The 26,095-nt window shown below is 41.9% G+C and overlaps 1 protein-coding gene across 2 annotated transcripts; it reads left to right on the top strand.

The window, feature by feature from the left end:
* The first annotated feature begins 968 nt into the window (after positions 1–968).
* On the top strand, positions 969–26,095 carry HIGD1B (HIG1 hypoxia inducible domain family member 1B). 2 transcript variants are annotated; one of them, XM_060783154.2, is made up of 4 exons: positions 969–1,271; positions 19,476–19,578; positions 22,460–22,594; positions 25,460–26,095. In XM_060783154.2, the coding sequence occupies exons 2-4, from the start codon at positions 19,482–19,484 to the stop codon at positions 25,504–25,506; spliced, it is 279 nt and encodes a 92-aa protein (XP_060639137.1). In that variant the 5' UTR covers positions 969–1,271; positions 19,476–19,481; the 3' UTR covers positions 25,507–26,095. The 2 variants fall into 2 exon arrangements, with proteins under 2 accessions (XP_060639137.1, XP_067326186.1); XM_067470085.1 differs by lacking the exon at positions 969–1,271 and adding an exon at positions 17,187–17,464.

The following is a 26,095-nucleotide window of genomic DNA, read 5'->3' as shown; positions in this document are numbered from 1 at the left end:
GCGATTGGTGGGAATGAGAGACAGGGCCTTCTCAGTGGTGGCTCCACAGCCATGGAATTCCCTCCCCAATGAAATCAAATCACCCTGTTTTCTCCTGACCTTCAGGAAAAAAAACCTTAAGACATGGCTTTGGGACCAAGCTTTTGACAAGTTATTGGAGAAGTGCAGTAATTAACCATGCATCAAAGTGGAAGAGCCCTTGGATTATGATTTGGATGGTGTGATCATAATTATTGTTTTAATAATTTGTTTTTTAACTAGCTGTACTTGCCACGTGTTGCTGTGACCAACCTTCCCTTCCTCTTTTTCTCCTTCTCTCTCTCTCCTTCCTTCCCTTTTTTCTTTCCTTCTCTCCTTCTTTCCTTCCTTCTCTTCCTCTTCCCTTCCTCCCCCCCTTTTTTCTTTCCCTTCCTCTTTCTCCCTATTTTTCCTTCTCTACCTATTTTTGGACTGAAACTCCCAGTAGTACTCCTGATCGATCTATCTACCTACCTATCTGTCCCTATCTAATATATCTCTCTGGAGGATTGCTGGGAGTTGCAGTCCAGGAATAGGAAATTGGAAATATGCAGGGATTGGGATGCTCTCAAAGAAATCCAAGGAGAAGAAAGCTTGCAGCTTGGAAGCAGTGCATTTAGATCATCTTCCTCTCTGAAAGGACCTTGTTTCAGGGATGCTGGGAGCTGTAGTCCAGAAGAGAGTGTGGATATGCTATTATGTGTTTTGTATGCCGGGAGAATTGTTTTTGTGCATGCGCTGTAGCATCTTTTTGCTTTTTTGGATTTTAAGTTCCTTCTGCTGTGTTTTTCAGTGTTTTAGGAATGATGGTCACTCGTTGGCCTGATACGTGTATTGACTCCAAATTTGGTGTCAATTCGTCCAATGGTTCTTGAGTTATGTTAATCCCACAAACGAACATTACATTTTTATTTATATAGATAATGGTAACATGTTTTCATCTTCATCAGATCTTGATAACATTTCCAACTGTATGAAATGTTGGCAGGAAGTCTCTAATTTTTGAACTGCAGAAGCTAACAAAATATCAGAGGGAAAAGGTTCTGTTATGGGATGACAAAGAGAGAACATCTTGTCCTGTCTGCATCTGTAACAGACCGCCTGGGTCAGGGGGATATTAATGAAGTATATCCCAAGATATTTGGCTGCATGAGAAAAAAGAGCAGAAGACAGCGCTTTTTCCCATTCTGCACATGGAAGATGATTGACTGGAGGCTGATAGGAAGCTTCTTCCATCAAATCTGAGGCAGCAGGTAGGTTTTGGAGAGGCTCAGAATATGCCATGTGACATAGTAATATGTGTTGCTGTTGTTTTGAAGAGATTTCAAACTATTAAATATTTTTAAAACATACTAGCCATCCCCTGCCACACATTGCTGTGGCCCAGTCTGGTGATCTGGAAAATAAAGTAATGAAAATATGTTGGTTTCTAATATAAGTAATGTCTTTATGCTTGTGTTGATGTAGAGATTGTCTGGTTGGCCGACTCAGGAACATGCAACATAGATTTGTCCTTGTTTAGGGGTCCCTTTTAAATCTATGATACTATATCTGTCTGTGTATGAATCATATATATCTATATCTATGGCTGGATGGCTCTTTGTCAGGAGGGCTTTGATTACTTTTTTTTGCTCTGCTGAAGGGAGTTGGACTGGGTGGCCTTAAGTATTTTCTGTTGGTCATGGGGGTTCTGTGTGGGAAGTTTACCCCAACTCTGTCATTGGTAGGGTTCAGCATGCTCCTTGATTGTAGGTGAACTATAAATCCCAGTAACTACAACTCCCGAATGTCAAGGTCTACTTCCCCCAAACTCCATCTCTGTTCATATTTGGGCATATTGAGTGCTTGTGCCAAGTTTGGTCCAGATCCATAATTGTTTGAGTCCACAGTGCTCTCTGGATGTAGGTGAATTACAACTCCCAAACTCAAGATCAATACCCACCAACCCGTTCTAGTGTTTTCTGTTGGCCATGGGAGTTCTGAGTGCCACGTTTGGTTCAATTCCATCATTGATGGAGTTCAGAATGCGCTTTGATTATAGGTTAACTAGAAATCCCAGTAACTACAACTCCTAAATGTCAAGGTCTATTTTCCCCAAACTCCATCTGTGTTCATATTTGGGTATATTGAGTGCTTGTGTCAGGTTTGGTCCAGATCCATCATTGTTTGAGTCCACAGTGCTCTCTGGATGTAGGTGAATTACAACTCCCAAACTCAAGGTCAATGCCCACCAACCCCTTCTAGTGTTTTCTGTTGGTCATGGGAGTACTGTGTGCCACTTTTGGTTCAATTCCATCATTTATGGAGTTCAGAATGTGCTTTGATTGTAGGTTAACTATAAATCCCAGCAACTACAACTCCCAACGACAAAATCAATTTTTTGAGTGATGGTCTGGTGTCTTGTGGCCAAATTTGGTGTCAATTCCCCCAGTGGTTTTTGAGTTATATTAATCCCACAAATGAACATTACATTTTTATTTATATAGATTTCTACTGTCTCAAACTGTTTTGGGAAATTCCCAGCACCAACATGTAACATGTAATTCCCATGCTTGGGTAAGATTTCAAAATAATAATAATAATAATAATAATAATAATAATAATAATTCCAAGACTCTTCCAGCATGGTCTAAAGAAGCAAGTTTTAACAAAATAAATGTATATCTCAATTACTAAAGTAGATGTGTTGGTGGAGATAACTTCTTTAACAGAAAGTTTGGTATGAGACATAGAAAATAACATGAAAAGATTAGGGATAGGTTACTACACCACTAAATGAGAAGAATAGTGAAATATGTCAGCCAACCCAAGCTGAAATTACACAACTAGGGTGCACCTATATTGTACAATTGATGCAAATTGACATTGTGTTACCTGCTATGGCTCAATCATAATGCTATGGAATAATGTGAATTGTAGTTTTTCAAGGTTTTTAGCCTTTACTGCCAAATAGTGCTGATGCATCACCAAACTACATCTTCTATGGTTCCATACCAGTGAGCTTGTAGTATGAAGCAATTGCATTTAAAGTACCAAAAAGATGCGGCTCACTACTATAAATATATTCATGTTCAAACAGTCTAAGATGCTTTGAGTGTTATAAATAAGGATAAAAGAAAATAGATTCCCATGTGCCGCATAACTAAAATCTCTGGTGTCACAGATCATGAAATTGGTGTCATGTGTTTGATTTTACTACTATTTCTTTTCAATGAATTAACTATATTTATGAACATTTAAATGTGTACTCTTTTATGTACAAGGTACAGTGATTTATAGTGGTGTCACTATGTGTAAAATAGATTATTTTAAGTGGAGGGAATTTGCTTAATTGTATTTGCGTGGAGTCATTATGTTTGCAGCCAGTTTCCCAAGCAGCTGCTTTTGCCTTTGGCTTATTAGATTGTACTCTGATTGAAATACAGAAAATAAGGTTTCGTCAGAATATGTGCAGAGAAGAGCCATTTCTGGGAAGTCACAAAAAGTACATCTTGTTGATTTCTATGTATCTTTAAGTCCCCAAAGAATGAAAAACAAAACGGTTATAAATTCAAGCGGAGGAAAACACATCTTGAAAGCACAGATTTTAACATATAGATGGCCTATTCTACACTGCCATATAAAATCCAGAGTATTTGTTTTGAACTGGATTATATAGCAGTGTAGACTCAGTTGATCCAGTTCAAAGCAGATAATAATAATAATAATAATAATAATAATAATAAGGATTATTTACTTTGATAATCTGAATTATATGGCAGTATAATACTGCCATATAATACAGATTATATGAACTGTGGTGTTGGAGGAAAGTTCTGAGAGTGCCTTGGACTGCGAGAAGATCCAACCAGTCCATACCTCAGGAAATAAAGTCCAACTGCTCATTGGAGGGAAGGATATTAGAGGCAAAGATGGAGTACTTTGGCCACATCATGAGAAGAAAGGAAAGCTTACAGAAGACAATTATGCTGGGGAAAATGGAAGGAAAAAGGAAGACCAAAGGCAAGATGGATGGATGCATCCTTGAAGTGACTGGATTGACCTTGAAGGAGCTGGGGGTAGTGACGGCTGGCAGGGAGCTCTGGCGTGGAATGGTCCATGAGGTCACGAAGAGTTGGAAACGACTGAACGAATAAACAACAACAAATTATATGGCAGTGTAGAAGGAGTCATGCTATCCAGGCTTTACTCTGTGTCATGCTATCCAGGCTTTACTTTGTACAGCGGAGGGGAAAAATTGCTAAGCTGTACTCAACACTTTTGCAAACTCTGACTTTAATACACAGGAGTTGCACTCCAACTTTCCCAAGCAAACAAAGGTCTACACAGGTGTTATAAACCAGACTCAACCTGAGGCTGGATCTAACTGCCATTTAAAATATAGATTATCTGTTTTGAACTGGAATATATGGCAGTATAGACTCATATAATCTAGTTCAAAGCAGATAATTTGGATTGTATATTTAGATAATCTGGATTGTCTGCTTTGATAATCTATATTAAATGGCAGTGTAGATCCAGCCTGAATTAGCTCTTGGCTGTCCCCATAACTTTTGTCCACTTCCAGTAAATATTGTGCATTAAACTGGGTTAATCTCTTTTAGCCCCATGCTAGTAAACGTCAAGGTATGCTCCAGAGTTTGCCTTAAAGTCCACAGTAACCTTGTAAATTTGGGGCAGAATGGACAATAACATTGGATCCAAATCAGACCAGTTTGCTGTCTACACTGAGCACTCCTGCCATCCCCCTTTCGCTGCACTTACCAGCATGAGGAAAAGGGAATGTATTGTGCTTATGTCACCACTGTTTATCATTCCCAGCCGAATGCAGAGCTCCTGGCCATTGCAGGTGCCCCATTCTGACATTAGCAGGGGTGCCCATGGAACCAGGAAGAAGGCAGGGAGATTGGTTCTCTCATTCTTTCTGGCTGTGTAATAGTATTACCAATAATCAGCAAATATTTTGGGGAGGAGAAGGAGGTGATGAGATGTTGATGACAAAAATGATGATAGGAACAGTTCATAGTTCTATTCAAAGCAGATCTTAGATCAGTTTTCTTTGGGTTGTCTACTATTTCCATGGTTTTACAACCTGAGTCTTTGATATGAACAGTGTTTAAATTTTTCTAAACTCTGTTATTATAATCTTCAAATATCCTGAAGGAACCTGATTTTAATTTGTGCATTGCAGTAATAGTTATTGTGGTTTCTGTAGTTTAAGGTTTCATCTGACACGATCAGGAAGGAGTTAATATTAAAATGCAACATAAAAGCGAAGAAACATTTCATTGCTAGCTTGACATGTGATAATAAAAAACACATGTTTGTATTTTGATATATAAATAAAGTGCTGTGTAGCTGTGGTCTGGGTCCCTCAGGAAGTCTTTCAGTGTGGCTTAGCCATGGGAACCACAGTTCCATAAATGGATTAGTTTGCTGGCATGCTGTAGCTCTGCAGTCTGGATGGTTTAATGATTCCATGTGTGCCATACCCAGCAAGGGTTTTTGTGCCACCATTTGTTTTCAGGGAGTTTCATAGTTTAGATGTTGCTATTAAGACATACAGTTGGCCCTCCGCATTTGATGAACTATGGGGCACAGGATCTCTGTGGAAGGGGAATACGGTCAATTTAAAAAGCATAATTTTTTTAATCCTGAAAGAACAACTTTTTTGAAAATTCTACGACGTCCCGTGTGATGTCTTGGCCTAGCTTTTTCCCTCTTCTGTTTAATTTCCTTGTTTTGTTCTCTCTTTGGTGTGGACTTTTTCATTTGTGCTTAAGTTTAGGGGTGGAGCTTATAACCCCCCATAGGCCTGGCTCTGTTGGTTTAGCCCTTTTGCCTCAAAGCTTGTTTGAAAGGGTTTCCCCTCCTTCTATCTGCATCAGAGCTTTAGAGAAGAAGGCCAGAAATTGTCTGGGTTTCTTGGCCTGGCAGTCTACAAAGCATTCTATAGCTTTCTATTTACCACATAGTCAACATAGCCTAGTAGTTACCACTATAGCCCAGAGTGCTTTACCAATACAGCTTTGTATTTACCATCATAGCTGTGTATATACCATATAGCTTAGTATTTACCAAAAGTATTTACCACTATAGCTCAGAGTGCTTTACCAATATCTGTGTCAGAGCTTTAGAGAAGAAGGCCAGAAATTGTCTGAGTTTCTTGACCTGGCAATCTAAACAGGCATTCTATAGCTTTGTATTTACCACATAGTCAACATAACCTAGTACTTACCACTATAGCCCAGAGTGCTTTACCAATACAGCTTTGTATTTACCATCATAGCCGTGTATATACCATATAGCTTAGTATTTACCAAAAGTATTTACCACTATAGCCCAGAGTGTTTTACCAATATCTGTGTCAGAGCTTTAGAGAAGAAGGCCAAAAATTGTCTGGGTTTCTTGGCCTGGCAATCTAAACAGGCATTCTATAGCTTTGTATTTACCACATCGTCAACATAGCCTAGTACTTACCACTATAGCCCAGAGTGCTTTACCAATATAGCTTTGTATTTACCATCATAGCTGTGTATATATCATATAGCTTAGTGTTTACTGAAAGTATTTACCACTATAGCCCAGAGTGTTTTACCAATATCTGTGTCAGAGCTTTAGAGAAGAAGGCCAGAAATTGTCTGGGTTTCTTGACCTGGCAATCTAAACAGGCATTCTATAGCTTTGTATTTACCACATAGTCAACATAGCCTAGCACTTACCACTATAGCCCAGAGTGCTTTACCAATATAGCTTTGTACATACCATCATTATAGCTTGTACTATCCCATCAGCATAGATAGTATTTACCATCATAGCTGTGTATATACCATATAGCCTAGTATTTACCAAGAGTATTTATCAAATAGTCATTAAAGCTTGTGCTTCTACCATATAGTTACTATAGTTCTGTACTTTACCATTTTAGTTCTGCATTATATCAATAGCCAAGTACCTTTCTGTAGTCAATAGCCAAATATTTTACCAAGTGACTTACTACAATTATAAACAAGTATTTTACCTCATATTGTACAATTACAGTCAAGTGTTTATTACCAGTGTAACTAAGTTCAAATCAACAAACTGCGTCTTTGTAATATTTTACTTTGATTTGCCTTTCAAGAACTCTGACTGAAGTTAACTTTGCCTTTTTGTTTCCGGTAAACTTATTTGGTTAACTTTAATCCTGTCTCAAGAGTCTTGATTTTAAAGAACTGAAGTACATCAGAGAGTATACCAATAGCCACCGGGAATAGCCAGATATATGTTTTCCTTTTACCCCCGGCGTGCCATCACATCCAGTGTGACCCTATGGCCAATGTCCCCTGGAAACTGTCCATAGGCTTGCACTAGAGAACCTAGAGTTTCCTCGAGAAATTATATTAATCCAGTCCGTGAATAATCACATCTGCAAATGTCAAAAGCACAAATGTGTAGATCAGTGTGGACAACTGTGGCCCTCCAGATGTTGTATGTGTTTGTTACCAACTTATGGTGATGCTCAGGTAATCCTAAAATGGATGTTTCTAGGGCTGAGAGTGTGGCTCACCCGAGGTGATCCAGTGGGTTTTTATGGCTGAGTAGGGAATATAGTCCTGGTCTCCATAGTCATAGTCCAATGATTAAAACACTAAGGTCCACTGAACTCCCATCAATCCTAACCAGCACAGCCAATGAGAACTGGAGTCTGACATTTGGAGGGCTGTAGTTATCTATTCTCAGCTCAACCTCCAAATTGCATGTCCAAGTATATTAAATTGTGGGAGCTTTAGTCCATCAACTCTATCACTCATTTCTACCAGATGCTAAGGAGGCTGTCCAAGTCCTGAACCAGTGCCTGGCTGCTGTGATGGTCTGGATGAGGGCAAGCAAATTGAAGTTGAATCCAGACAAGACAGAGGTTCTCCTGGTCAGTCGCATGGTCAAACAGGGTATAGGGTTGCAACCTGTGCTGGATGGGGTTACACTCCCCTTGAAGGCACAGGTTTGCAGCTTGGGAGTTCTCCTGGATTCATCACTGAGCCTGGAATCCCAGGTTGCAGCAGTGGCCAGGGGAACGTTCGCACAATTAAAACTTGTGCGCCAGCTGTGCCCGTACCTTGGAAAGTCAGACTTTTCCACAGTGCTCCATGCTCTCGTTACATCCAGGATAGACTACTGCAACACACTCTACATGGGGTTGCCTTTGAAGACCGCTCGGAAACTTCAAATAGTCCAACTAGAGGCAGCCAGGTTAATAACTGGGGTGGCATACAGGGAGTATACAACTCCCATGTTACGCCAGCTCAACTGGCTGCCAGTTTGCTACCAGGCACAATTCAAAGTTCTGGCTTTGGCCTATAAAGCTCTAAACTGCCCCGGGCCAATTTCCCTGTCTGAACGCATCTCCCCCTATGAACCTTCACGGTTATTAAGATCCTCCGGGGAAGCCCTGCTCTCTGTCCCAGGTGCGACTGGTGGGTACGAGAGACAGGGCTTTCTCAGTGATGGCACCCCAGCTATGGAACTCCCTTCCTGGTTAGATCAGATTGGCCCTCTCCCTCCCGTCCTTTAGAAGGATGGTAAAAACTTGGCTGTGGGACCAAGCTTTCAGGGCAGGGCAATAAAGTAGCGATAGGAAACTTTACCAGGCCAATTCGATTTGATGCAGATGACCAAGACGGTTTTAAACAGTATATTTTAATATTGAGATTAATGTTTTTAATGTTTATATATGTGTATATGAATTCTTGTCCTGGCATTGAATGTTTGTCGTATATATGTTGTGCTCCGCCCTGAGTACCCTTCGGGGTGAGAAGGGCAGAATAGAAATGTTTTAAATAAATAAATAAATTGGTAGGGCTGTAGTTATCTGTTCTCAACTCAGCCTCCAACCTGTATGTCTAAGTATAATAAATTGTGGGAGCTGTAGTCCATCAACATCTTGCGTGCACTACTCCTGACATAGATTCTGGGTTGTGAAAATATGGGCTACCACCAATTGAATAAGTGCCAACATGCTCTTAGGGAAATATCAGAAGCACTGCCTGGCACCTTGGAGATTTCTGCTATCATTTCTTTTCACAACGGTTAAACACTTGGACATTCCAAACACATCTGGACATACTTTCTCCCAGGTTGCTCAAATCCTTTCTTGATGGATGTGTACTTATACCTGAGCAAAACCTGAGCAATGAAGTTTATCTCTACCTGAAATCAAAAGGCAAAGCCTTCCCCATTGCTCATGTAACTTGCAGGAATTTGTACTTTGTGATTGTCGATCAGAGGCATAATTCTGAAGAAAAAGAATGCTTGCTTTGCAATGAGGGAGAGCTCAAAGGAGAAGATTCAAGGCGCTTACTATGCTTAATCTCCTTGTGGCACAGAAATATGGGAAGCGACAGTGCAATGTAGGACTGGGGAACCTGTAACCCTCCAGGTGTTGATGGAAGCAAAGAAATAGAGAGTGTTATAGTAGCAGGTTCGCAGCTTGGGAGTGATCCTGGACTCATCGCTGAGCCTGGAACCCCAGGTCTCAGCGGTGGCTGGGAGAGCTTTTGCACAATTAAAACTCGTGCGCCAGTTGTGCCCGTACCTTGGGAAGTCAGATCTGGCCACGGTGGTCCACGCTGTGGTTACATCCCGAATAGACTACTGCAACGCACTCTACGTGGGGTTGCCTTTGAATACTGTTCGGAAACTTCAATTAGTCCAGCGGGCGTGGGCGTCAGCCAGATTACTCAGGGAGCATACCACCCCTCTATTATGTCAGCTCCACTGGCTACTGATCCAGTTCTGAGCACAATTCAAAGTGCTGGTTTTGATCTACAAAACCCTATACGGTTCTGGCCCAGCGTATCTGTCCGAACGCATCTCCCTCTACATCCCACCTCGGAATTTAAGATCTTCCGGGGAGGCCCTGCTGTTGGCCCCACAAGTGAGATTGGTGGGGATGAGGAGCAGGGCCTTCTCGGTGGTGGCCCCCCGCCTGTGGAATTCACTCCCTGGGGAAATTAGGTCATCGACATCCCTCCTCTCTTTTAGAAGGAAATTAAAAATGTAGATATGGGACCAGGCTTTTGGGTAATCTGGCAGATAGACAAATGACAAGGACTACCAGAATTGATAGGATTTGATAATGTGGAATGAACTACGGACTCTGAGTTGGCAAACGTTGAGCATAGGATTGGTTTTATTGATTGTGATGTATGACGGATTGTTTTAACTGTTTATAATTGCTGTTATATATGTTTTTATCTTATTGTCTGTGTTGGCATCGAATTGTGCCTTTTTGTAAGCCGCCCTGAGTCCCCCCTCGGGGGTTGAGAAGGGCAGGGTAGAAATGCGTGAAATAAATAATAATAATAGAAAAGTTGTGCTATTTGCTAGCTGAAAATCCCAATCTCCTCCTCATCCTTTCCTTGATGTCCTTATTGTCCTTTTTCAGCAAAGTCTTGTTTTCCTAACTTGGAAGAACTTGGAAAAGTTAGTTTTGTGGACAACTCCCAAAATAGCTCAACTAAGCTTAGAATTCTGGGTCCAAAGAAGCAACTTTTTTTACTCATCTCTTTGTATGTGATTATTTTAAAACTCTGATATGGATCTTTTCATAGCATAGACCAGGGGTCCTCAAACTTTTTAAACAGAGGGCCAGGTCACAGTCCCTCAAACTTTTGGAGGGCCGGATCATAATTTGAAAAAAATAAATGAATGAATTCCTATGCACACTGCACATGTCTTATTTGTAGCGCAAAAAACACTTAAATGCAATACAATAATTACAATGAAGAACAATTTTAACAAATATAAACTTATTAGTATTTCAATGGGAAGTGTGGGCCTGGTTTTGGCTGATGAGATAGGATTGTTGTTGTTGTTGTTGTGTTCTTTCAAGTCATTTCAGACTTAGGTTGACCCTGAACGAGGGCCAGGTTAATGACATTGGAGGGCCGTATCCGGCCCCCGGGCCTTAGTTTGAGGACTCCTGGCATAGACAGACAGGCATAATTTTAGATGATAATTTGCCACATTCCCTCACCTCTGCTTACGTTGGGTAGATCGGATGTAAGTAGTAAGCCAAAAATATATGGGGAGCCATGGTAGACAACAAGTCCTTGTGGACAACAAGTTTTACATTGTCCTATCTCCCAGTGTTTTAAAATTTTATCCTTGAATTTGGCCCTGCCGAGTGATGCAGGGATTTTGGCCTGCATCAATAGGAGTATAGTGTCTAGATCCAGGGAAGTAATATTCTGCCTCTATTCTGCCTTGGTTAGACCACACCTGGAATATTATGTCCAATTCTGGGCACCACAACTGAACAGACATATTGGCAAGCTGGAATGTGTGCAGAGGAGGGTGACTAACTTGATCAAGGGTCTGGAGAACAAGCCCTATGAGGAGTGGCTTAAAGAGCTGGGCATGTTTATCCTGAAGAAGAGACGGCAGAGAGGAGACATGATAGCCATGTATAAATATGTGAGGGGATGTCATAGGGAGGAGGGAATAAGCTTGTTTTCTGCTTCCCTGGAGACTAGGATGTGGAACAGTGGCTTCAAACTACAAGAAAGGAGATTCCATCTGAACATTAGGAAGAACTTCCTTGTAAGGGATCACGGGTTTAACGTGCGAGGTCCCTTTTCGAAGAAATCCACAGTCCAGTTGGTTCATTTAATCAAGCTGATCAACATGAGATGGACAGAAGCACTTCTGTTTGTGCTTTCAAAGACTGCCCGCCCCCTCCTATGTTTCTGCTGACATTTATACTCAAGTAATAGGTCATGGAAAGTACTCTCTTTCCAGCCCCCTCTTCCTTGACCTTTTGATGGAAAGTACCTTCTTCTAAATGCAGACTCTGCACTTAAATCAACAACCTTTGAAGTTAACCACAATACAACATCCTGTGAAAGAAAGTACCTTCTTGTTTCTTAAAAACATTTTCTTCCGTATTGCTCTTTCTACAGAGAAAGGGTAACAAAAGAAAACATTTTTTTTCATGGCCTCTTGCTTAATTTCACTCAGAGACCCTTGAAGCCTCCTTCATCCTGACTGTGAGAGCTGTTCAGCATTAGAACTCTCTGCCCCGGAGTGTGGTAGAGGCTCCTTCTTTGGAGGCTTTTAAACAGAGGCTGGATGGCCATCTGTCAGGGGTGATTTGAATGCAATTTTCCTGCTTCTTGGCAGGGGGTTGGACTGGATGGCCCACTAGGTCTCTTCCAACTCTATGATTCTAGACTGAAAATATATGAAGGATCAGAGCTACCCACTCCTGCCTTGTGGGCTCTTTCAGCTGGAAAAGAGCAATGCTTCAACCCACTTTCTGATTGGTCCGGTGATAAATATTTTTGCACATTTAACCATTGAAAACATTTCCCCTTTTTCTGGCATCCTTTCTCCATCCACCCATCAGGCCTGGAGTTTGAAAAGGGGTCAGAATTTTCCACAAAACAGGAGTTGGATGGGAGCAGCTGGTAGCTCCAGTGGAGATCCCTGAACTGGCCTTTGGTGTAAACATCCTGTGTGAAAAATACATCCCAGCACTGCTCTGGTGGGAACGGAGAACATAAAGGAGAGGAGGGAGGCAGGCAAGGGAAAAGGGGAACAGAGGGAGACAGATAAGGGGCACGTTGTGTTTTTCCATAGAAACATTCCCTTTCATCCAGATTCCTGCGGCCCGCTTTCAGCTGCCATCTATGATTTGTTGTAGGTGGCGTCACAAGGCATGCGGTCCATTAAAAAGAAAAAAAAAGGAGACATACAGGACATGACCCCGGGCTCAGCCTACTAACCTGCTTCCAGTCAGGCCAAACTGTTATTTCAAATATTAATGTGCCCAACTTGTAATACCAATTGCATTTTTCCTAGTGACGCACTAGAAAGAATAAAAGCAGAGTTATCAATTGAAGAATGGTCAGCAGCAAATAAAAGCAATGCCAATGCACCAAATCCAATCTAGGGTAATGGTTGGGCTTGGAAATATTATAACAATGAAATACAGACTGCGATGATTAGAGTTTCTCAGAGGTATTAATGACATTACTTTTTAGAGCTTTGCCCAATTGCAACACGTGTCAAACATGTAAATTTGAACTACCATTCAAACTAACCCACAGACCCTCATTTAACCACTAATTTAAATTCTGAAGAGTTTGCAGGAATATCTCCATTCTCTCACCCAAATCGCAGTTGAAGAATGTTCCTCTGAATGTACTCCTTCCCTTAAATTTATTTCTTTATTGTGTCAGAAGTGGATTGAGAATACAGTTATAATTTACTAGCCATCCCCTGCCACGCGTTGCTGTGGCCCAGTCTGGTGATCTGGAAAATAAAGTAATGAGAAAGTGTTGGTTTCTAATATATGTAATTCCTTTATGCTTGTGGGTAAACAGTATTTCTTGTTGTTTCTTTGTCAGTGTTGATGTGGAGAGTGTCTGGTTTGCTGACTCTGGAATATGCAACATATCATAGTCCTTCTTTAAGGGTCTCTTTCAAATCTATGATACTATATCTGTGTGTGTGTGTGAGAATAATATCTATCTATCTATATCTATGGCTGGATGGCTCTTTCTCAGGAGGGCTCTGATTACATTTTCTTGCCCTGGTGAAGAGAGTTGGACTGGATGGCCTTAAGTATTTTTTGTTGGTCATGGGAGTTCTGTGTGGGATGTTTGCCCCATTTCTGTCATTTGTGGGTTTCAGAATGCTCTTTAATTATAGTGAACTATAAATCCCAGTAAGTACAAATCCCAAATGTTAAGGTCTATTTCCTCCAAACTCCGTCTGTGTTCATATTTGGGCATATGGAATATTTGTGTCAAATTTGGTCCAGATCCATCATTGTTTGAGTCCACAGTGCTCTCTGGATGTAGGTGAACTACAACTCCCAAACTCAAGGTCAATGCCCACCAAACCCTTCCAGTGTGTTCCGTTGGTCATGGAAGTCCTGTATGCCATGTTTGGTTGAATTCCATCATTGGTGGAGTTCAGAATGCTCTTTGATTGTAGGTGAACTATAAATCCCAGCAACTACAACTCCCAAATGTCAAGGTCTATTTCCCTTAAACTTCATCTGTGTTCATATTTGGGCATATGGAATATTCGTGCCAAGTTTGGTCCAGATCCATCATTGTTTGAGTCCACAGTGCTCTCTGGATGTGGGTGAACTATAATTCCCAAACTCAAGGTCAATGTCCACCAAACCTTTCCAGTTTTTTCTGTTGGTCATGGGAGTCCTGTGTGCTAAGTTTGGCCCAATTCCATCATTGATGGAGTTCAGAATGCTCTTTGATTGTAGGTAAACTATAAATCCCAGCAACAACAATTCCCAAATGACAAAATCAATTTTTTTGAGTGGAGGACATAAATTGGACTGTTAGGTGTCTTGTGTCCAAATTTGGTGTCAATTCCCCCAGTGGTTTTTGAGTTCTGATGGTAGCACAAACTAAACCGCTTTGAGTCGCCTAAGGGCTGAGAAAAGCGGTATAGAAATAAAGTAAATAAATAAATAACATTACATTACATTTTTATTTATATAGATTAAAAAACCCATAAACAAAGTTAAAAACTTGGCATTGTGCTCGGACTGCATTTTAGTAAGTGGTCTGTGGTTTGCTCTTCTCCACACTCACATGTCATGGACTCCATTTTGAAGTCCCATTTCTTAAGTCTGGCTCTGCATCTCGTGATCTCAGAGTACAGTCTGTTCAGCGCCCAGTCTTCTGTGTGCCCGGGGGTGGGTTTGTGGGTTTCTCATCCGGTATCAACCACTGATTGAGGTTCCGGGTTTTAGCCTGCCACTTTTGGACTCTCACTTGCTGAGGTGTTCCGCAATTATCTCTGTAGATCTTACAAAGTTGTTTTTTGAATTAAGGGATTGGCTTGCTGGCTGATATCTGAACAGAGGATGAGCCGGAGATATCAATGCCTTGGTCCTTTCATTGTTGGCTACTACTACCTGGTGGATGGGCCCCTGGTGGCGCAGTGGGTTAAACCCCTGTGCCGGCAGGACTGAAGACCAACAGGTTGCAGGTTCGAATCCGGGGAGACCGCGGATGAGCTCCCTCTATCAGCTCCAGCTCCTCATACGGGGACATGAGAGAAGCCTCCCACAAGGATGGTAAAACATCAAAACATCCGGGCGTCCCCTGGGCAACATCCTTGCAGACGGCCAATTCTCTCACACCAGAAGCAACTTGCAGTTTCTGACACGACAAAAAAAAACAAAAAACAAAAAAACAACCTGGTGGATGTCAGGTAGTGATTAATGAGAATTCTATGGAGAACTATTTAAGCAATATAACACCAAGCTCTCCAGGCAAGCTTACTCCTCATGAGAAAGCTGGAGTTGCAAATCTGTTGTTGTTTTGTATCTTCAAGTCATTTCTGAGGTATGGTGATTCTTAGGTGAACTTATCACAGGATTTTCTTGGAATTATTTCTTTAGAGTGAGTTTGCCATTGCCTTCCTCTGAGTCCGAGACAGTGTGACTTGTGCCAAAGGTCACTCAGTGTAGAGATTTGGACCCTGGTCTTCAAAGTTGCAGTCTAGCACTGAAGTCTCTTATCTCGTTTGGCACTGAGAAAGCAATTTGTTCCTTATCCAAACATAAGGCATTTATTATGCAATATCATTTCCCATCAGTACCTCTCCCACATCCTTTCCCACTGCTTCCTTCATGTTTTCTTCTCAACAGGGAAAATGCATTAAGGATGAAACAGTTGCATTCTGTCTGGAAAGGCTCAAGTTGTCACTATACTGTACTGTACCCAATGTGGCTGCATTTTTCAGAATCTCCTCCATGTAACATGACATTAGTCCTATCTTATGCGCACTTACTAAACTGTTTGGATTTTGTGTTCTGTAGCCTCAAAACCCAAAGCGACCCATTTAAGGTGGAATCAAGTGGCAAACAGGGATGTGTTATTGCTCCAACTTTATTCTCCATCTACATCGTTACGATACTTCATCTTGTTGACGGGAAGCTTCCCACCGGAGTGGAAATCATCTCTCGGACAGATGGCAAGCTATTTTACCTCAAAACCAAGGTTACAACAACATCTGTTATAGAACTCCAGTATGCTGATGACAACATTGTCTGTGCACATTCAGAAGAAGACCTACAAGCCACTCTAAACACCTTCACAGAAGCATATGAGAAGCTCGGCCTGTCATTGAACATTGAGAAAACCAAAGTGCTCTTCCAGCAGTCACCAGCCAATCCCTCTACAATACCAGAGATACAGCTTAATGGTGTTACATTAGAAAATGTTGACCATTTCCGCTAGCTTGGCAGCCACCTCTCTACAAAAGTCAACATTGACACTGAAATACAACACCGCCTGAGCTCTGCAAGTGCAGCTTTTTTCCGAATGAAGCAGAGAGTGTTTGAGGACCGGGACATCCGCAGGGATACCAAGGTGCTTGTTATAAAGCTATTGTCCTCCCAACCCTGCTATACGCATGCGAGACGTGGACTATCTACAGACGTCACATGCAACTCCTGGAATGATTTGCCTCCGGGAAATCCTGCAAATCTCTTGGAAAGACAAGCAGACAAATGTCAGCATGCTGGAAGAAGCAGAGACCACCAGCACTGAAGCGATGGTCCTCCACCATCAACTCTGCTGGACCGGCCACGTTGTCCGGATGCCCAACCACCATCTCCCAAAGCAGTTGCTCTACTCCAAACCCAAGAATGGAAAACGAAATGTTGGTGGGCAGGAAAAGAGATTTAAAGATGGGCTCAAAGCCAACCTTAAAAACTCTGGCATAGACACTGAGAACTGGGAAGCTCTGACCCTTGAACGCTCCAGCTGGAGGTCAGCTGTGACCAACAGTGCTGTATAATTTGAAGAGGCACGAATGGAGGGCGAAAGAGAGAAACGTGTCAAGAGGAAGGCGTGTCAAGCCAACCCCGACCGAGACCGCCTTCCACCTGGAAACCAATGCCCTCACTGCGGGAGAAGATGCAGGTCACGAATAGGGCTCCACAGTCACCTATAGACCCACAGTACACTAATCTTGGAAGACTATCCTACTCGGACAACGAAGGATCACCTAAGTAAGTAATTAAGTCTGTAGTTTCATCCCAAGAACGTTCTCCCCCACTTTAGTACTTTCCACATTTCCTTTGCTCAGATAAGCTATGCTTTCTTCTTGATCTTGACTACCTAATAATTTGCAGTGGAATGATAATGGGCAGAGCAAGAGTTAAAAGCAAGCTAACGCATAGTAAACCATAGGCCAATCTCCTTGTTTGAACATCAAGGAAATGGCTAGTGTGGGGACTCTGATTCTAACCTTAACGTGACAGAATGGGAAAAGACCCAAGCAGCCCTTTCAAAACAACCCTGCTTAGGATGACTTCAAGGAGATATCTCTGCACCAGCAAACAGAAGGAGACTACAACTCCTGTGGGAAAGTTAAGTGAGCAAGATTTGAAATAAGTCCAGCTTATCTAAAACAGCAGGTGAGTTGCCAACGGAGCTCTTGAGCGAAGGTATAACTTTGTATGAAGCTGCCACATTGCGGTGTCTCCCTGAGAATCTGAGTATATTAATCTTTAGGGTAGTCCTATTCGATTACTTTCTGTTTTTCAGGGTTCACAACCCTGAGCAGTGATTGAGAGGCAGACTTCATATTCAAAGATCCAAAGGAGAAATGTACAAATCTGGACTTCTTTAAATGTTTACATCACTTAGGATGCTGTCTAGTGTTTTTAAACTTTGACCAAATGTCAACCTTACTATCTGTTATAAAGGTATCTTTAAAAATATGATTGCCATCAGCAAACCCAAGTACAGGCAGTTCCCAAGTTATAAATAAGATAGGTTCTGTAGGTTTGTTCTTAAGTTGAATTTGTATGTAAGTTGGAACAGATAAATTTGTAAGTGTAATTCTCGCGAAAATATGTATATACTAGCTGCTCCACAGCTTTGCTGTGGCCCAGTCTGTGTATATGTGTTTTGTGTGTGTATATATGTGTATATATTTGTGTTTGTGTATATATGTGGTTTTGCACATGCGTTGCAATGTAATTTTTTTTTGTTTTTTGGCTTTTTAATCCTTTTCTACTGTGTTTTTCAGTGTTTTATGAGTGATGGTCCCTTGTTGGCTTGATAGGCGTATTGTGTCCAAATTTGGTGTCAATTCATCCAGTGGTTTTTGAGTTATGTTAATCCCACAAACGAACATTACATTTTTATTTATATAGACTAGCCATCCCCTGCCAGGCGTTGCTGTGGCCCAGTCTGGTGATCTGGTAAATAAAGTAATGAGAAAGTGTTGGTTTCTAATATATGTAATGTCTTTCTACTTGTGGGTAAACAGTATTTCTTGCTGTTCTTTGTTAGTGTTGATGTGGAGATTGTCTGGTTTGCCTACTCTGGAACATGCAACATATCATAGTCCTTCTTTAGGGGTCCCTATCAAATCTATGATACTATATCTGTGTGTGTGTGAATCATATATCTCTATCTATATCTATTGCTGGATGGCCCTTTGTCAGGAGGGTTTTGATTACATTTTCTTGCCCTGGTGAAGGGAGTTGGACTGAATGGCCTTAAGTCTTTTTTGTTGGTCATGGGGGTTCAGTGTGGGAAGTTTGCCTCAATGCTGTCATTGGTGGGGTTCAGAATGCTCTTTGATTGTAGGTGAACTATAAACCCCTGCTACTACAACTCCCAAATGTCAAGGTCTATTTTCCCCCAAACTCCAACAGTGTTCACATTTGGGCATGTTGAGTATCCGTGTGAAGTTTGGTTCAGTGCTGTGTTTGAGTCCACAGTGCTCTCTGGACGTAGGTGAACTACAACTCCCAAACTCAAGGTCAATGCCCACCAAACTCTTCCAGTATTCTTTGTTTGTCATTGGAGTTGTGTGTTCCAAGATTAGTGCAATTCCATCATTGGTGGAGTTTAGAATGCTCTTTGATTGTAGGTTAACTATAAATTCCAGCAACTACAACTCCCAAATGAAAAAAAAATATTTTTTTGAGTAATGCTCACTCCTTAGGATAGTAGGTTCTTGTGTCCAAATTTGGTGTCAATACATCCAGTGTTTTTTGAGTTCTGTTAATCCCACAAATGAACATTACATTTTTATTTATATAGATTAGCTTTGGATAACATAGGGAAGGGTTAACACCCTGTGGTGTTTGTTTTGCTGTCTGTGCCCCTGTTCAGAAGATTTCACCTCACTTTCTGTCCCTGTGATAATTGGGTTTTGAAATATTTGGCTTGTTGTGAAACACGGATTGATGAGAAAGCTTCAGTGGAGACACCTTTTCCCCTTGATAACTCTTTCAGGAGTGAATTTCCCTTCCTAGGGGTAGATTTCTCTCACTTCCTGTTGTCTTCCCCTGTTCTTAACTATGAGTCGTCTGTAAATCACATGTTTGTAACTCAGGGACTGCCTGTATATCTAGAGGATACAGTATAATATTAGGCAATAATTTTTCATCTGTAAACTTGTTTCTTCAGCTTCCAATGTCGGCAGATAAAAGCAACTGGATTCCAGAACAAGAAACGACAGTTGGCACTAAATTTCTACAAAAGGCACGGAAGAGCCCTTTGGTGCCAATTGGTAAGTTTTGGAAAATGCCATTCCCAACTTTTCTTTTTGTGATCTTTTCCCACCAGAGCATTTAAGAGTTAGATGTTCTTTAAAAACAATATGTGCAAGGAAGAGTCGCGCCAAACCAATTGTTCATTCAGGGTGTTCCTACTGCTGACAACAGCCAGGAAACTATTTTTTTTCCTGAACATTCATAGATTTTCATGGGATAAGGATGAAAGGGTAGGTTTGATCATTGACCTAAAAATGTGCTGGATTGCCAATTTAGCTGTAGAAGGAGGAAAATAATCTTTATTGAGTCAGACCATTGGTTTGTCTATCCTGGATTGCACTGGAATCCCATCCACCCAAACCTCAACAAGCAGGGAAGATAGCAGTTGTAGTCTGAAACTCTGGAGAGCTTTGCATTGGAGAGACTTCTACCATTCAAATGATACTGCTTGGAACTTAGTGTTATGCCTTCTGTGTACAAATTGTACTCAGCCACTAAGCTATGGACCCTTCTCCAAGGATTTTATTTTGAAAGCCGATGCTATTGTTCTTTGTGGTCTCTAACTCCATCCCCAACTTGAATCTTCATTCCTAAAACCAAAGGCAGGTCTAACTGTAGTCATTCTGACAGTTTTGTCTTTACCTGTCCGAAACATATCTCCTCCTATGAACCATCCAAGTCTGACTTGGCCACGGTAGTCCACGCTCTGGTTACATCCTGTATAGACTACTGCAATGCTCTCTACGTGGGGTTGCCTTTGAAGACTGCTCGGAAGCTTCAAATGGTCCAGCATTCGGCAGCCAGGTTGCTAACAGGAGCGGCACTCAGGGAGCATACTACTCCTCTGTTGCACCAGCTCCACTGGCTGCCAGTTTGCTACCGGGCACAATTCAAAGTGCTGGCATTAGCCTATAAAGCCCTAAATGGTTCTGGCTCTACTTACCTCTCTGAACGCATTTCCTCCTTCATAGGCTAGGACATTAAGATCATCTGGGGAGGCCCTGCTCTCTGTCCCGCCTGCATCACAGGTGCGCTTGGCAGGGACGAGAGACAGGGCCTTCTCAGTGGTGGCCCCTCGGCTGTTGAACGCCCTGCCTGCAGATATCAGATCGGCCCCCTCCCTGCTGACGTTTCAGAGGAAAGTGAAGACCTGGCTGTTCGAACAAGCATTTGATTAAACAGTGTAATTGAACATAGGAATACGGAATAATGGATGATGAGACTGGATTCTGATTTTACTGTTGAGGCGCTAATGATTGTTATACGGATGTTTAATGATTTATGTTACAATTGTTTTTAATTGCCCTATACTTGTCTCGTGATGTTTTGTATTGATGTTGTTCACCGCTTTGAGTCGCCTGAGGGCTGAGAAAAGCGGTATATAAATAAAGTAAATAAATAAATAAAATAAATAAATCTAGGAGCTTAAGATCGTCTGGGGAGGCCCTGCTCTCGATCCCGCCTGCCTCGCAAGAGTGATTGGCAGAGATGAAGGACAGGGCCTTCTCAGTGGTGGCCCCCCGGCTATGGAACTCCCTCCCCAGGGATATTAGATCAGCCCCCTCCCTCCTGACTTTCCGAAAAAAAGTAAAGACCTGGCTCTTTGAGCAAGCTTCTGAGAATGCAGTGGAATAGATAACACAGAACTATGAATGATGAACATGGAATGGCCAGACGATGTTACTGGATAACATTTTTAACAAGATGACACCGATGATTATATGCTTTCACGGTTTTTATTTATGTTTTATATTGTAATGTTGATTGTTTTTAATGGAACTTTTATGAATGCCTGACATTGAATTGTGCCAATTTGAGTTGCTGTATGGCTGAGAAAGGTGGGCTATAAATATCGTAAATAAATAAATATTATAAGAAACAATACGTAAAGGATCCAGACAACAAAACACTCTATTCACTTCACAACCTCCGAGGATGCTTGCCATAGATGCAGGTGAAACGTCAGGAGAAAATGCTTCTAGAATATGGCCATATAGCCCGAAAAACCTACACCCCACTCTGTTCATGTTTGCTTCTCATTTTGAGTGTGATATGCTATGTCATGTAAGCAGGATAAAAGTGATAGTACAGATTAGGAAGAATCCCTGAAGGATAAGAGTATTTCAATTATTGTTAGGGTACAAAATATGTTATATCTTATAAATGAGAGAGGTGAGCAATATGACAACACAAGATACCCTCCTATTTTGTCCTTTCCAAAATATTCCTGTAATTGGGTTGTTGTAGGTTTTTCCGGGTTATATGGCCATGTTCTAGAGGCATTTTCTCCTGACTTTTTGCCTGCATCTATGGCAAGCATCCTCAGAGGTAGTGAGATCTGTTGGAACTGGGAAAAAAGGGTTTATATATTTGTGGAATGACCAGGGTGGGACAAAGGACTCTTGTCTGCTGGAGCTAGGTGTGAATGTTTCAACTGACCGCCTTGATTAGCATTTGATGGCATGGCAGTGCCTGGGGGAATCTTTTGTTGGGTCTAGTCATTCCACAGATATATAAACCCTTTTTTCCTAGTTCCAACAGACCCCACTACCTCTGAGGATGCTTGCCATAGACGCAGGCGAAACGTCAGGAGAAAATGCCTCTAGAACATGGCCATATAGCCTGGAAAAACCTACAACAACCCAGTGATTCCGGCCATGAAAGCCTTCGACAATACATTCCTGTAATTAATTTATACTTCTAACAAGAATAATCAGTCTCTCTCTAAGCAGGTTGGTGGGCAGGCAAGGAGAATAAAGGTGTGAGAAAGATATTCAGTTCTATTGCTGATGCCCAGTCTTTAGAAGATTACTGCTGAGAGGACCCAGCCCTTGAATTTTTTTTGTTAAAAAGGTTTCCCATGTTTGCTGTGATTCCATGGTTTCTCTGACTCTGCAGGCATGATGGGGTTTGCTGTTGTGGCAGCCTGTGGCCTTTACCGACTGAAGGGAAGAGGGAGCATGAAGATGTCTGTCCATCTGATTCACACTCGGGTAGCTGCCCAGGCCTGTGTAGTTGGAGCCGTAACCCTTGGTAAGTTAGTGGTAGGTTGTGAGAAGAGATGGACAATAGACTTTAAAGCTGTCAATTTGACTCTCAGCAATTTCCCACATTTGCAGTGGAATGATAATGGGCAGAGCAAGAGTTCAAAGCAAGCTAACGCATAGTAAGCTGCCAGCCATAGGCCAATCTCCTTGCTTGAACATCAAGGAAATGGCTAGTGTGGGGACTCTGATTCTAACCTTAATGTGAGAGAATGGGAAAAGACCCAAGCAGCCCTTTCAAAACAACCCTGCTTAGGATGGCTTCAAGGAGATATCTCTACACCAGCAGGGAACTGGACAGGGGGAGTGTGACCCTGTTGGTTCTCTTGGACATCTCAGTGGCTTTCGATACCATCGATCATGGTATCCTTCTGGGACGACTCTCTGAAATGGGTCTCGGGGGACGGTTCTGTCGTGGCTCCGGTCCTTCCTGGAGGGTCGATCGCAGATGGTGAAGCTGGGAGATGCCTGTCAAACCCCTGGCCTTTGACACGGGGTCCCGCAAGGCTCTATTCTGTCTCCCATGCTTTTTAACATCTACATGAAACCACTGGGAGAGGTCATCCAGAGTTTTGGAGTTGGGTGCCATCTCTATGCAGATGACACACAACTCTACTACTCCTTTCCACCTAATTCCAAGGAAGCCCCTCGGGTGCTGGATGAGTGCCTGGCCGCTGTGGCTGTCTGGATGAGGAGGAACAAGCTGAAGATTAATCCCGACAAGACAGAGGTCCTTCTGGTCGATCGTAAACCGGATCGGGGTATAGGGTGGCAGCCTGTGCTGGATGGGGTTACACTCCCCTTCTATTTTATCCTTTCCAAAATATTCCTGTAATTAATTTATACTTCTAACAAGAATAATCAGTCTCTCTCTAAGCAGGCTGGTGGTAGGTAACAGGTCGCCTGGAATCATTCAAACAGACCTGAGGGCTTTCAAACCTTTCTCACTGACAAACACATATCTTGGCAATTAACTTTGATCTCACTGGTATAAAGAGGCTTTTATAGATAGCATTTTAGACACTTTGGTCTGAATGAAAAGAGTTCCCCTTTGAGTACATTTGATGTACTATAGGCTAAGGATCCTTGATGAGAAAGGGAGCCTCAACGTACTGAGACAATCTATCCGAAGAAAAACTTATCAACTATTTCCAGGTTTTTTACCCCTGTGCAAGAGTCAAACTTGTTAATTCCTGCATGCAAATTAGTCAAATTTAAATTTATACTCACGATGGTCAAGTTGACCAAGCATCATACATCTCCATTTGAAGACTGTATGTCCAGAAGAATGGAAGCCAGTTTCCTCAAATAGCTGTCAGGGGCATAAGCTCTTGTGACTGCTGGGAGTCAGCTGCATTAAGATCACTACTGACCAAAAGGTCATGAGTTCGAAGCCAGCCCGGGTTGGAATGAGCATCTGACCAATTTGTGTAGCTTGCTGTCGACCTTTGTAACTTGCATCTGTCAAGTTGGAAAGTAAGGTACTGCTTATGCGGGGAGGCAAATTTAACTAATTTATGAGGTCATAAAAATCTCCAGCAAGCATGTAAAGAATGACGAAGTACTTAATCAATGTCACAAATGGTTGAAGGGACAGCTCCCCTGGCGGCCAGAATACACGCAAGAAAAGCTGTACTGTTAAAATGCCCCTGTGTCTGTCTACGAGGGGTATTTTTTAAGTAAGGTCCGTTTGAACATAAGTACACAACGAAAGTTTATTTCAAAAAAGTAAATTTCTTTTCAGAAAGTACATACTTCACTCTATTTTTCGACATAGTTGCCAAGTTTGTTCAAACACTTATCATACCTCTGAACCAATTTTAAAATACCCTCTTCACGAATCCTCGCTTCAACTGAAGCCACCAAATCATCTGTAATCAAAGAAGGGCGACCGGAGCGGTCCTCATCATGGATGTTGTCACGGCCATCTTTGAATTGTCGTACCCACTTACGCACTTTGCTTTCACTCATAAGAGTATCACCGTACACTTCATAAATCTGTCAATGAATTTCTGCAGCAGTCAAGTTCCTTGCTGACAAAAACTGTATCACTGAGCGAACCTCACATGCGGAGGGCGAGCTAATAGTCTTAAACATTTTTAAAGCACAGAACAGAACCATACAGGTTAGCTACAGAGTGGAAACTGAGCACAGTTGTTCCCGAGGCATGCCGGTACACGACGCACGCGCTCGTTGCGGTATGCGCGCGAACTACTAGTGTCTACAACAAAACGGACCTTACTTAAAAAATACCCCTCGTATATATGTTGTGCGTCTATGGCATTGAATGTTTGCCATGTATATTTTCATTGTAATACGCCCTGAGTCCCCTGTGGGATGAGACGGGAGGAATATAAATACTGTAAATAAATAATAAATAAATTGTTATGTTTTGTATTTAACTATGAGTTATGACAAAGTAGAGGAAAGATGTAGGTGGCTAGTCTATGAAACAGAGGACAGAACCTGAATATTCTTGCCTTTTGCATAAAAAGTTGCAATTTTCCTTCAAGATCAGAGCGCGAGCTGGAGAGACAGCCACCAGGTGGGAATTTTATTGGACAATATTGGAGTCAATTGCAGAATTGTGTGAGGACTATACTATGCTTAGAAGGCTGAAGATTTCAACTATTTTCAGCATGTATGGTTGGAAGACACCTGAACATGAAATTAGGAAGTGATAGAGAACTTGTAAGGAGTGGAGTAGATGACTTCATAGTGCTTTGGATAGTTAGATTGCCCCTTGCGACGAACAAAGGCAACGTTATGCAAAATTCTCCAGTGGAGACAAAAAGCATTGCATTTCTTATGGCCCAGTTCCGGATTGATATGGCTCTCTCTTTCTCCCCTCCAGGCGCTGTCTACAGCATGTACAAAGACCACTTTCAGAAACAGAAATAGATGGAACGTTGAATGGCATTGGCTTGTCCCTTCTCCATGAATGGATCTGAAGACCCCTGTAGCAACTCCAGCAGCGTTGGGAGATCATCTGATTTGCTCTTGCAGAAGAAACACCCCTTGAAGCCTTAACTGCTCAGCGATACAGTTCATGTTTTCCTAAAGTCTACTACTCTGATGTATATATACTTTAAGAAAAGGTTTTAATGAGCTATACAGAACATCCTCATGGAAACGAAAGCTGGAAAAGGATCATCAAGTAGTTAAACTCTGTACTGAATCATGCCTAGCGAACTTGGTTTTTGCCATGCCAGCTAATCATGGTGGAAGCTTTAGTCCAGCACATCTAAGGGAAATGAGGTGGGAAATGCTGCTGTAATTCACATTTTTTTCCTCTCACATTCTATGAGTGTGAAAACACCAACAGTTCAATTAGCCCACGAGTGTGGTCATCAGTGGACATACATAAAATATATCTAATTCTTAATCAAGCATACACTTGCACTGTTAAATACAGATTTGCCTAATCCTAGCTCTAGAGCAGGCATGGGCAAACTTTGGCTCTCCAGGTGTTTTGGACTTCAACTCCCAC

This window comes from Anolis sagrei, chromosome 6 (genome assembly GCF_037176765.1).
Source record: "Anolis sagrei isolate rAnoSag1 chromosome 6, rAnoSag1.mat, whole genome shotgun sequence".
NCBI classification, from domain to species: Eukaryota; Metazoa; Chordata; class Lepidosauria; order Squamata; family Dactyloidae; genus Anolis; species Anolis sagrei.
The sequence above is the reverse complement of the archived record's forward strand: the minus strand, read 5'-3'. Positions and strand labels throughout refer to the sequence as shown.